At 43.1% G+C, this 13,126-nt stretch overlaps 1 protein-coding gene across 2 annotated transcripts in view; it reads right to left on the bottom strand.

Moving 5' to 3' along the window:
* Positions 1 to 7,075, bottom strand: part of SRFBP1 (serum response factor binding protein 1) — a 74,493-nt gene extending 67,418 nt beyond the window's left edge. The window contains exon 1 of one of the 2 annotated variants that reach the window (XM_071730354.1): positions 6,856 to 7,075. In XM_071730354.1, coding sequence (XP_071586455.1) covers positions 6,856 to 6,963 — 108 coding nt within the window. In that variant the 5' untranslated portion in view covers positions 6,964 to 7,075. The remainder of the gene's footprint in view (positions 1 to 6,855) is intronic. The other variant, XM_071730353.1, reaches the window with a different exon arrangement.
* Positions 7,076 to 13,126: the final 6,051 nt, after the last annotated feature.

Raw genomic sequence — 13,126 nt, forward strand, 5'->3', positions numbered from 1 at the left:
CAGCTCTTGGCAGTGGCAGAATTCAGACAGCTTCAATTCTGACCACAAAACACCCTAGGCACCTGTACTTTTTTGAAAAGTACCTAACTGCTAACCACCTTACCTTAAAAATATTTTTCAAAGTGGTCACAGATGAACCTAAAGCTAACTTTGGTTGCCCAAGGTATTTCTGATACAGCTTAACTGACAGATTGCTCAGAACAGTACCAGAACTTGTGACTACCATCTGAGGAACAGTCTAGATGTTGGGGCACTTACCAGAACTGAAAGGCCTAAAATTACAGACTTTTTATGTGACAGAGTCTAGGACTCTAGTAGAAGTCTACTTCAAGAGAGTGGCTTTGACAACATACTGGATAAATGCTGGAACAAACAAAGCTCCTAAGCTAGAGACAAAACAGCAAAAGGGAACTCAATTTGCTACGGTGTAAGGAGTTCTGAGTTCCAGTATTTCCTATGAGGGAGTTAATTTATTTTATGCTATTTGTTGGATAAGCAGTCTTTAGAGCAGTAACAAGGACTTTTGCTATGTAAATGCTCCTATTGGTGAAAACGATGACCAGGCTCCCTTCATCCCTTACCCACCAGTAAAATCTACTGGTGGACAGTAGCCCAGTATTAGTATTTGTGATTAGTGCACTCTGCTGGCCTTTAAGATCATAGAATTCAACTAATCTCAGACTGGGGGAAGCTACACACCAGCTTTCTCAACTCTGGAAGTTCTCCAACAACTAAACCATTAAACATGCAGCATTTACCCCATCAGACAGAGACAAGGCTTGAAAGAAGGCATAATTTTTAATTATGAACAGTAAGACATCTTACAGTTCAGTGCAATGCTGGATACCTGGTTGGATACCTTCCTTCATACCTCATCTCCCCTTTAGGTAGCTATAAAGACAGCAGACATGAATATTAAAATGCCCTAAAAGAGTCCCTATATTCCCACTTAGCCTAGGAAAGAGCACAAGAAACAGATCTTTGGGGGTAGCTATTTCAAAGAGAAGCCTGGATCACTGCACTGGGCTTGCTGCCCAGTATTTCAGTCTGCTTTAAACACTGTAGTGCCTACAGTACTCTGTCATTGTTATTTTGAAAGTTTCCATCTAGGATTCTTTTTTTTATCACTAGTAAAGAAGGTCCAGGAATATGCTTAAGAATACCACAACATTCTTTAGGTTACACTAGCTGTTGGGATATAACAGAATACATTAAAAAACCAAATGTTCACATCAGCTCGCTCATAATAGTGAAAAGCAATTTTAAAGAAAATCCAAGAAAAAAAGGCCTAAGTGCTAATTTCCCTGATTACTGTGGGAAATACTACTCCTAAAAATAACTTTGGCTAAACTTATTACTGGACTGCAAATTGTTTTTAAAGTTCCTTTGCAACAGGTAAGACATCAGTTGTTTTTTTTTTTCCCTTGATATACCCTTGGTCATATTTTCCAAAAATAAATATAAACTTACTTAAGTGTAACAGTAAAATTATAAGACTCTTTCAAGCTGCTTTGTAACTACTCTGAAATGAGCTCATTACATAACATCCAGATCAGACAAATACAAAGGTTCCTTTGGGCTCCTCTTAGAACACTCTACTTATCCTGCCCTTACAGCCCTGACCAATAGTTTAATTCCGTAAAATATAAACCTACCAGACGAGATAACTGCACATCCTATAATAATCCTGACTATTTTGGAGAGCTGAACACTCTCCTCACATCTCATGCTTATTTCACAGAAATGTAACTGCTTAAAATGAACACTTAATTCAGATGAAGAAGTCCCAGTCCTACCATCTCCCCAAGACAACTGAACAGCTTGCTGTAGTGGAAGAGAAGCAGTCCATTTCCATCCCTTCTCCACTCCCCTCCCATTCACACCTGCCCCCATGTTCCTGACTGCTCTCACTCCCTAATGGACTCTATTACCTTAGATCAGCAGCAGAACACTATCCTAGCAATAAATTTTCTTGTTCTCAGAGGAGCAGCAGGACCATGTAGGTGGGATGGCTGATGAGCAAAGAGAATAAGAAGCCCTGGCTTCAAAGCAGTGAGTTAGTGAGTTCAGCTGCCCTACAAACCACTGTCAGAGAATGACACTCTTTTGGGGGCATGTCACATGTCTGTCTCTAATTTAATTTCAGATCAATTTAAAAATGACATTTATATAAACATGCTGGACCCACTGTATCAACATCAAAAATACATCATGCACTAAGGATTAGTATGGGTAAGTAATGAGGTTTTTCACATTTAATGCACTTTACAAAAATAATGATACCATTCCTGGCTAAACAATTGAATTCAGCTTAATAATAAGATAAATAAGCTTTAAGATAAGCAAGATAAATTAAGCTTTATCACTGTGATAAAATACGCAAGTGTCATAGAACTGCAGATACTACTCAGACTGCATGTCAGTCTTTCTTCAAATTAATGTAATTTCCCACAGCTTTTTTAGTGATGTATTTAGGTACAACAGTCTAATACTTCAGCCACATGTCCAGACTGCTTTCTAAACATGTCATTCATCTAAACTGCAGACCAGATAACTCAGAAGTCAGGATGTCACTCCTAAATCTGAAGTGTAAAAGGGCCTGAGTATTGCCATTTTCAGAATCACAACACAAAGCACTGGGACCCAAAACATGACTGAATGGAATCTATCACCATGAGCTTCATTACTAAGCCACCTATACCACATTTCTGAAACCTACACTTTGTTAAGCAGACTGAAAAATGCGTGTGTGCGCGGTACTACTCTGAAGAGATATTTTACCTTGACTCTTGACCTTTTAGAAAAAACCCAACATTTCAATTGTGGTTGACAATTATTAGGTGGACATGAGCTGTTATTATCCAAGAGCCAGAGCTTTGTATATAAAGCTCAATCTTTTCTAATTCAGTATGATATCCATAATATTTTTACAGAAATTAATTACTATGGATGCATGCAACTGATGATTAAATACAAATTTAAGGGAAAAATTCATGATACCAAAGTTTTCATACTCAAACAAGTTGGAGAAACTCAATTCATATGTTCTGTGGACAAAAACAATTCTCAAATCTGAGATTATATAAATTTGCTTTACATAATATGATGCCTTATTTAACTTCAGCCATTACGGCATTATTGTAGATAGAAATTATAACACTTATTTTTGAAATAATTAATACAGATATCATTTGCATTAGTTTCATGGTTTTTTTTGCAGCTTAATTCCATGAGGTAGTTGTAAGTAGAATTTAACTCCAAAAAAGGAAAAATGAGAGTCAGAGAGATAACAGTATTTATCAAAATCATACAACACTGGTAGCACAGTATGCTGTGAAAACAGAACAACATCATTTAAGAAATATGAGTTCTGAAAAAACATCAGCCTGGATTGGTTCCCATTCAAAAGCTTCAGTTTCATACCACTGTGTACTGCTGATCAACAGTAATTTTTCACATTACCTTCCTTTACATTTGCCTTTGTCCATGGCAGTTGATGATTATGTGCTGCCATCTAGCAATAGTTTCCAGTAAAGTTTAAATTTGGAATCTATTCTGTGACAAGACACCTAAAAATTCTTAAGAAAGCTGTTTTAAAATAGGACATATATACAAGGTAACAACAGCTTTTTTAAAAAAAAAATACTCCTTCAGCCTGCATGCCCATGAAATTTTTAAAAAGATGAGAACACAATTAGGCTTAATGCAGACAAATGCTGAAAAAGCATGATCATATATAGTTGACACATAACTGCAAAACTGAACATTTTTATTCTGTAAGTTATGTTTTCCCTTGTACAAAAGAATATGATGAATAGAAAATGTTAAGATGTTGACTGCTGAATGCCAGGGTGCATAGCTACTTCGTAATTAGAGTAAATCCTTCCCATAGGGAAATGGAAGAACACACAAGGAAAATATAAAAAGTTTAAGATGTCAGACTTTCTAAAATCTATTTTATAAATTTCTACAATAATTTTTTCATGTTCAAATTTCACCATTTCACCCATAGTATAAGAATACAGGTCATAGATTGGTAGAAGCTTAGCATGGTTTGGATTGGAAGAAACTTTAAAGATCACCTAATTCCAAACTGCCTTGCCATGATCAGAGACACCTCCCCTTAGATCATGTTCCTCAAAGGCCTCTTAAAACTGGCCTTGAACACTTCCAGGGAGGGTGCAGCCACAACTGCTCTGGTCAACCTATGTCAGAGTCTCATCACCTTCATAGTGAAGAATTTCAGCATAGTGTCTAATGTAGATCTACCCTCAGTTTAAAGCCAACAGCTTCCAACCTATTACTACATGCCCTTGAAAAAATCCCCCCCCAGTTTTCCTGTAGGCCTCCTTCAGGTACTGGAAGGCTGCTACCAGAGCCTTCTCTTCAGCCTGAACAACTCTTAACTTTCTCACCGTCTTCACATGAGAGGGGCTCCAGCCTTCTGATCATCTTCATGGGTCTCCTCTGTATTTGCTCCAACAGCTCCATGTCCTTCCTCAGAACTGGACACACTAGTCCAGGTGGAGTCTCATCAGAGCAGAGTATAAGGGAGGAGCCACCTCCCTCAACATGCTGGGCACACTTTTGATAAGGCCTAGGCTATGGTTGGCTTTCTGGGCTGCAAGGGCATGTTACTGGCTCATGCTGAGCTTCCCATCAATCAACACTCCCCAGACCTTCTCCACCATGCTGTTTTTAATCCGTTCTCAGTCCAGACTGTATTTATGCTTGAGACTGCCCAGACCTTGTACTTTGACTTGTTCACTTGTTTGACTTGTTGAACTTTGTAAGGCCCACTAACTTGGTACTCAAGCCCATCAAGGTCACTCTGGATGGCATCCCTTCCCCCCAGAGTGTTGACCTCACAGCTTGGTGTCATCAGCAAACTTGTTGCACTGGATTCCCTTGACATTCCTGGCTAGATTTAACTTTCTCTGGGCTTTAGTTCAGATCAGATCAAAAGCTGATCCCTGGCTGCTCAATTTTTTTGTACTCCTCTAAGGCTACCTGCCCTTGCTTCCACCCTCTGTAGATTTTCTTTTTACATTTAAGTAAAGACAGCACCCAGGATTTCAGTCTCTGTACTACCTTACATTTCAAATGGACCTCTTATCAGGCAGTGCCTGTTTTTTGTCCTCATTCTGATGAAAGCTCCAGCTTACAGAATATCTAAGAACTTTCCTTCATTTTCCTCTTAGTACAGGGTGAAGTTTGAACTCTAAGAAGGAATGGCATCCTCAGTGATCTTACTGAAAATGTTCAGTCTTTTGTAGAGAAATTAGTTGTATTGTATCTTTTTCTGGAGAACCGTCTGGTCATTCCTCACTCAAATAATGCTTGTTTTTTCATCCCTTCTTATAAAAGCATCTTGTTGGTGAAAGGCAATGAATCACCACGTGAACTTGATCAATAAAAAAAAAATAAATCCTTGCTTCAACAATGAATTAAATACTGTCTTTTTACTTTGATCATTCACCACCATATTTCAAAGTGAAATCACTCACATATGACCTTTAGTTCGTTAATAGCAAAGACGAAAAGCTTGTAATAAATTCCCGAGTAAATACCTAGATTCTAAAGTAATATCAAACTACATTTTTTTCTGATGAACAGGCTTCCTCTCACTAAATTCCTGTCTTGCAAATCAACCTCTCTCACAGCCTTTACATTCCTAGAACATAAAACTTACCCTAAATATGTGTAATCTGAGAATGGTTGTATAATCTGTTATTCTGGCTCTGTTGATGACAAACAATAATTTTAGCCATACTGTGAATAATCAAGGAATCCTGGAAGTGCATAATGCCATCTGCAGAAGCCGATACAACAAATGTTCAGCAGAACTGCCACCTATTCTTTAAGTGCTGCAGTAACAGTTTAAAGAGGCTTGTTTAGTTCTGTCAGATTTATTATACACAGTTGTCCTGGTTTGGGCCATGTAGAATACAAAAAAATCCTGAAGGAAATATGAAACCTCAAACTTCTTACAGAAAAGGAAAAGAGTAGTTCTAACCCATTAGTTTCTCATTCTCAGCTCCTCCAAGATATAGGGTTATATCATATCCTTGCTTTCCAGGAAACAGGCAGCTGAGATTTTGCTAGGTGACCAAGAATGAAGGGCAAAACTTCAGTGCCAACACACAAAATACACACATACAGTGAAATGTGACATGACACGATGGTGATTCAGTGCAAAGATGCTGAACGTGTCGACAAAGATGCACGTGTCGACAACTGGACATCACCCCCATGGAGGTGTTTCAAATTTACGGACAGATCTTTATTTCCACCACAAGGCTCTTCTGCTCAGAGCCCACATGATGCTCAGCATTTTCCTGGGACAGGGCAGTAGCTGGTTCAGGCCACATGGTGACTGCTGGGCCTGGGGACAGTCCAGTGCCTTCCCCACTGCTCCAGACAGCTCTGCAAGGCCCAGACATTGTAAATTAACTCAGAAGATGAGAATGATGTGATTATTTTCTGCAAAATGTACTCTGTCTATATAACAGATAAAGTTATAGTCAGAAAACCACACAACTGGTACCACAACTAGCATTGAGTAAGGACATAGCTAGCATTTGAAGACAGCAATTACTCATGTGGTTTTAAGGGGGTGTCATGTAAATCAATCTCTCCTTCCTAAACGTACGGAGCTACTTTAAGACGGTAAGGCAGTGAGGGTCGGGTCGGGTCGCGCCCGGCCCGGCCCGGTCCGGCCCGGCCCGCTCGCGGGGTGACACGCCGCCGCCGCCCAAGGGCCGCCGCCTCTACCTGCCCCGCCGGGGCCTCCGCGGCCCAACCCTCCCCATCCGCACATTTCGCCCGCCGCCTCAGAGGAAGGACGCGGCTCACCTCGTTGTTGAGGTTCAGCACCGGAGCCATGGCGCAGCCCCCCTGCCCGCCGCGCTCCCCGCTCCACCGCCTCCTGCCCGTGCCTCCCGGAACCGAAACTCCGCGCATGTGCCGCGTGAGGCGCTCCGGCCTGAGACTCGATGGGTAGCGCCTCTCTAGACCACTCTCGATGGCCTCGATCCTCCGACTCCTCGCTCCCTCCCGCGGCTTCCGGGCGGCGGTGCCGCTTCATGCGGTTCCGGGACGCTTCCGGTGGGGTTCCTAGGGGGGACCGCGGGGCCTAGGCTGCCCGGCGTCGCGTGTTTTTTCGAAATCGGGGTAGAGAGAGTTTTTGGCTATTTCTGGAAGGCAGGAAGAGTATCCCGGTCCTGAGGCGCCCCGGGGAGAGAGCGCTCCTCGCCTGAGCTTAAGCCCGAAACTGCTTTCTGTTGTGTGACGCAGTGTGCTGCTCCATTGAGTCATCAGCTGCCTGAAAGAAGGACCTGGAAAGGTGTACGCTGCAATAGCTTACACTAAAGAAACATCTGCCCCTCCGAACAAATTATGATTTTATAATTAGTCTGGTATTCTTCCCCGTGGCTTGCCACTGGTGTGGTGGAATTTGGCTAGTGAAGGTTACATGAGAAAATGCCCAACTGGGTGGTATTTCAAGGCCCAGATTTGTACTCTCACCCTCTTTTTCCCTGTGACACAAAAACATTTTCAAAGTTTTGCCATTTCCAGGCTGATTTTTCCATTTGTGGAGAAGGCAGAGTACGGATTGTGTAGAAATAAAGAAGTCTGAATCTTCAGCTCTGTACAATTCCATACCCACAATTCATTTTAAGTGAAGCAGTGCTTTCACAGAATCATCTGGGTTGGAACCCAGGAACCATCACCTCTGTGGTTCCCAGACCATGGCACTGAGTGCCACATTCAGTTTCTTCTTAAAAACCTCCTGGGACGGAGAATCCACCACCCATTCCAGTGCCCGATCACCCTCTCTGTAAAAGAATTTTTTCCTAATATCCAACCTACACCTCCCCTGGCAGAGCTTAAGTCCATGCCCTCTTGTCTTACTGGGAGATGTAGAGACTGATAAGGTCTCCCCTGAGCCTCCTCTTCTCCAGGTTGAACAGCCCCACCTCCTTCAGCCCTTCCTCACAGGACTTGTGCTGGATCCCTTCAAAGCCTCCTTGCTCTTCTCTGGACCTGCTCCAGCACCTCAATCTCCTTCCTGGACTGAGGGGTCCAGAACTGGACACAGTACTCAAGGTGTGGCCTCACCAGCGCTGAGGGGCAGAATCCCTTCTCTGGGCCTGTTGGCCACACTGTTCCTGATCCAGGCCAGGATGCCATTGGCCTTCTTGGCCACCTGGGCACACTGCTGGCTCATGCTCAGATTCCTGTCAATCCAGACTCCCAGGTCCCTTTCTGCCTGGCTGCTCTCAGCCACTCTGTGCCCAGCCTGGAGCTCCCCATGGGGTTGTTGTGGCCAAAGTGCAGGACCCGGCACTTGGCCTTGTTGAACCTCATCCTGTTGGAATCAGCCCAACTCTGCAGTCTGTCCAGGGCCCTCTGCAGAGCCCTCCTGCCTTCCAGCTGATCCACACTCCCCCCAACTCAATGTCACCTGTGAATTTGCTAATGGTGGACTCAATGCCCTCATCTAAATCATCTCTGAAGATATTAAACAGAACTGGGCCCAACACTGATCCCTGGGGGACACCACAGCCACCAATTGGATCAGCACCATTCAGCACCACTCAGCAGTTCCTAACCCAGCACAGAGTGCTCCTGTCTGAGCCCTGGGCTGACAGCTTTTTCAGGAGAATGCTGTGGGAGATGGTGTCAAAGGCTTTGCTGAAGTCCAGGGATACTCCATCCACAGCCTTCCCCTCATCCCCCAGGAGGGTCCCCTGATCATAAAAGGAGATCAGGTTGGTCAGGCAGGACCTGCCCTTCCTAACCCCGTGCTGGCTGGGTCTGATCCCCTGTCCATCCTGTAGGAGCTGTGTGGTTGCCCCCAGGATGATCTGCTCCATAACCCTGCCAGGCACTGAGGTCAGGCTGACAGGCCTGGAGTTTCCTGGGTCCTCCTTTCATCCCTTTTTGTGGATTGCTGTGACAGTCACCAACTTCCAACCACCTGGGACCTCCTCAGTGAGCCAGGAGTGTTGGTAAATGATGAAGAGAGGCTTGGTGAGCTCTTCCCCATCTCCCTCATCGCCCTGGGGTGGATCCCATCTGTCCCATTGACCTGTGAGGATCCGAGTGACTTAGCAGGTCCCAAACTGTTCCCTCCAGGATTACAGGGGGGCTACTCAGCTTCTTGTTTCTGGGGCTTGTAGAGAAGCCCCAGAAGCAGCTGTCCTCAGGACAACCTGTCTTATTGTTGAAAACTGACTTAAAGAAAGTGTTAAATACCTCAGCCTTTACCTCATCCTTGGTAATTAGGTTTCCCCCCATGTCCCACAAAGAATGGAGGTTTTCCCTGCCCCTCCTTTTGCCATCAATGTATCTATAGAAAGACTTTTTGTTTTCCATAATGGGAGTTGCAAGATTAAGTTCAAATTGTGCCTTCCTCTCTCTGATTTTCTTTCTACATGAATTTTGGCAACATTTCATGAGAACCTCATGATTTCCAATTTATTGTGCTAGAAGGAATTGTTGATTTAAGCTGTTACACACATTTTTCAATTTTACTGAAATATGACTTTTACAAAACTCATGCCTAAATTTAAGCAAGTTTTAGCGTGTTTAGAGAATGAGTCAGTTATTGTTCCTCATTACTGTTTCTCTGTTCCAGTAATCAAAAGATCTGAGATCATATTTGAAAATATTTGGAGGAAGCTGTTTTAAATATAAAACCTCTTTGTTTATACAAATAAAATCCGTTTCAGAAAGTTCTTTGGACATTCCCCAGCAATTAACTGGCCCCTGGATGGCACTGTTGTGCATAGAATGCTTTGAACTCTGAACATATAAGCACAAGTTTTGTCAGCTATCTCTAATACGTGTTGTTTGCAGGATCTAGCGTTTAGATTTTTTTGCTGTACTTTAATGTTTGATTTCTGCCTGGTGCTCAGGCATTTCCTGTAAGTGCACTGCAGCTAAATCCCCTTTCTTATCAAGTCTTCCATGCAAGTGGGATCAGGCCAGGCTAGTACTTCTAAATAAAACTTTCAAGTTCCACGTAGCATCTTTCCAAAAGGGGTGCTTACTCAGTAGCAATGTAGGTTTATTTGAATCAATAAAGAGTGAACTGAAACTAGGCTGAACCCATCCCTTGCTAAAATACTAGAAGTATTTTGCCCCAAAAGGATCTGAATTCCAAGTTAAAAGTATGGTTGCTGACAATACTTTGTCTATAACTGCAGGTGAGGGGTATTTACCACAGCTGCTGTTTCAGAAAGATTCTTACTTGGGCAGTTATATCCAGCCTCCCTAGAGTCAGACAACTGTCATACATTATTCTTTTGGTACCACTGATGGCAAGCAGGTATTGTGTTCTGTGTGAGAAGAAGCTGCATTTGTTAATATTTGTATATAAAGCAGTCTTGGATGTGATGCATTTAATACCATCAATAGATTTTTAAAAAGTATAGAATTTTACCATATCTGGATTGGATTTTAATGCACTGAGTGTTAAACTGGAATCAGAAACTCACTAAGGAAAGGTTTTTGGAGGAAAATTGAGGTCCTTCACTTTGTCTTGATCTCCCACGCAAAACTAATTCTTAGATACGTCAGTCTTAAATTCCATTGTGCACCTGAGCGAAAAGGACAAAAGTGGGACCAGGGAGCTAGCTCTGATTCTGTGCCTCCAACCAGTACCAGCCTGGCCTCACATCAGTTGGCATTCCCTGGCTGTGTAGCCTACTGGGCTGTAACTTCAATTTTCCTTTCCATTTCCTCTGGACACTGTAATAACTTTGGAAATTTCTCATAAACCCTGATGACATACTCTTGGCTCTTCTTCATCCAGCAATTTTGTTTTCTTTCGACTGTGATGAAAATACATATTTTTTTTGGTTTTCATATTTTTAAACCAGAGTGGCCTCCTGGAACTCAGAATTGTTGTGCCTTACAGCTGGGTCACCTGTTCTTTGTCACACTGTTTTTTGATTTAAATGCATTCTAAGTCCAGATTGTCTTGTCAGTTTGCCACAGTCAAGATGCTTTGAGGCTTTGCCCCACGTAAGGCTTTCATACTTGGATGCTTTGTTCTGACCTTTATTCTATTCATGTCAGTATTTCACTCAGACATCTTTTTCTCAATGTTTAAATGCATTTTTCCTGGGCTGTCCACTCTGCTGTGAGAACAGCTACTTGTCTGTGAATGTGGCAGTGCAGCATGTGTATGTTGCACAATACAGGGGAGCTGAAGTATTTAAGGAAAAAGGAGCTTATGACTGCATCCTCTTGTATCTTGGCACTCTCTAGGCTTATGTGATGTGGTAGTAGCTGTGCAGACCATCTTGTGAATGCATCTGGCCTTGATCCCAGAGGGCAAGCATGTAAGTCACATTTTTGGAGTACTGACTGAAATTTGTAATTACTGCAGACACTTACACTCATATACACAGTACAGACATAATGAAATATGCATTGTGTTTTGTATTGAAAATGATAACTAAATGCTAGCAATTTCAATTAATGTTTTATTCATGTTTCATGGACCAAATTTAGCAATTTTTAAAGTTTTTCAGAATGAAAGTGCCAGTATTATTAACTAAAATACCACAAAACTAGAGGATGTTCAGTGGCTTGTAGGTTTCCTTATAGCAGCTTGTGCTCTGACTTGTCCCAGAAGCGTTACTTTTTCCTGATACCAAGGCATCTGTTAAGTCATTTCTGATGGGAAGCAGAAGAAAAAAAAAAAGTGCATTACATATTTAAAATTAATGTCAACTGCTGTCATGGTTGATTCAGGAAGGATGTGGGAGAAATAGATAGAGGGTAAAGTTAAGGTAGCACCCTAGTTGATGTTTGACCTGACAAGATAGCAGGAAGACAGGCTGACATGTTGGGAAAGGTGAGAGTGGAGAAGTGGGTCTGACTTTTGCTCAGAGAGAAGTTTTTAGAATTTGCAATAAAATATGCATTGGGAGTGTGCATGGAATGGTGGGTGAAAGCTTTAGATAATGAATCCTAATGATGAGTCCCTGGAAGGGAACTTCAAAGTGGGCGATATAGCTTGGAGATGGATAGAAAAAGGGTCTACGGTGTAGTAGTAGGTGGAGTGACTGATGGGGTTAGTGGGGTTGTCTGCTGACTATTTTAAAGAAAAAAAAGAAAGAAAAAGAAATAGACAAAGGCACAACTTGAACTGAATCTCACCACCTCTGTGAAGGATAACAAAAAGTCCTTCTACAGATACATCAATGGCAAAAGGAGGGGCAAGGAAAACATCCATTCTTTACTGGGCATGGGTGGGAATATAGTTGTCAAAGATAAAGAAAAGGCTGAGGTATTTAACACCTTCTTTGCCTCAGTTTTCAGCAGTAAGACATGTTATCCTGAGGACAGCTGGCTTCTGGAGCTTATAGAAGGTGACAAGAATCTAAACAGCCCCCCTCTAATCCCAAAGAAAACAGTCAGTGACCTATTGAACTGCTTGGATCCCCACAAGTCTATGGGACCAGATGGGATCCACCCAAGGGTGATGAGAGAGCTGGCAGAAGAGCTCGCCAAGCCTCTCTCTATCATCTACCAACAGTCCTGGCTCACTGGGGACATCCCAGATGATTGGAAGTTGGCGAATGTCACAGCAATCCACAAAAAGGGGCGGAAGGAGGACCCAGGAAACTCCAGGCCTGTCAGCCTGACCTCAGTGCCTGGCAGGGTTATGGAGCAGATCATCCTGGGGGCAATCACACAGCACCTACAGGATGGGCAAGGGATCAGACCCAGCCATCACGGGTTTAGAAAGGGAAGGTCCTGCCTGACCAACCCGATCTCCTTTTATGATCAGGTGACCCACCTGGTGGATGAGGGGAAGGCTGTGGATGTGGTCTGTCTGGACTTCAGCAAGGCCTTTGACACCATCCCCCACAGCATTCTCCTGAAAAAGCTGTCAGCCCACAGCTTGGACAGGGGCACTCTGTGCTGGGTTAGGAACTGGCTGGAGGGCCGGGCCCAGAGAGTGGTGCTGAACGGGGCTGCATCCAGTTGGCGGCCGGTCACTAGTGGTGTCCCCCAGGGATCAGTGTTGGGCCCGGTTCTGTTCAGTATCTTTATTGATGATTTAGATGAGGGGATTGAGTCCATCATCAGCAAATTTGCAGAT

This window comes from Heliangelus exortis, chromosome Z (genome assembly GCF_036169615.1).
Source record: "Heliangelus exortis chromosome Z, bHelExo1.hap1, whole genome shotgun sequence".
In the NCBI taxonomy this organism is placed as follows: domain Eukaryota; kingdom Metazoa; phylum Chordata; class Aves; order Apodiformes; family Trochilidae; genus Heliangelus; species Heliangelus exortis.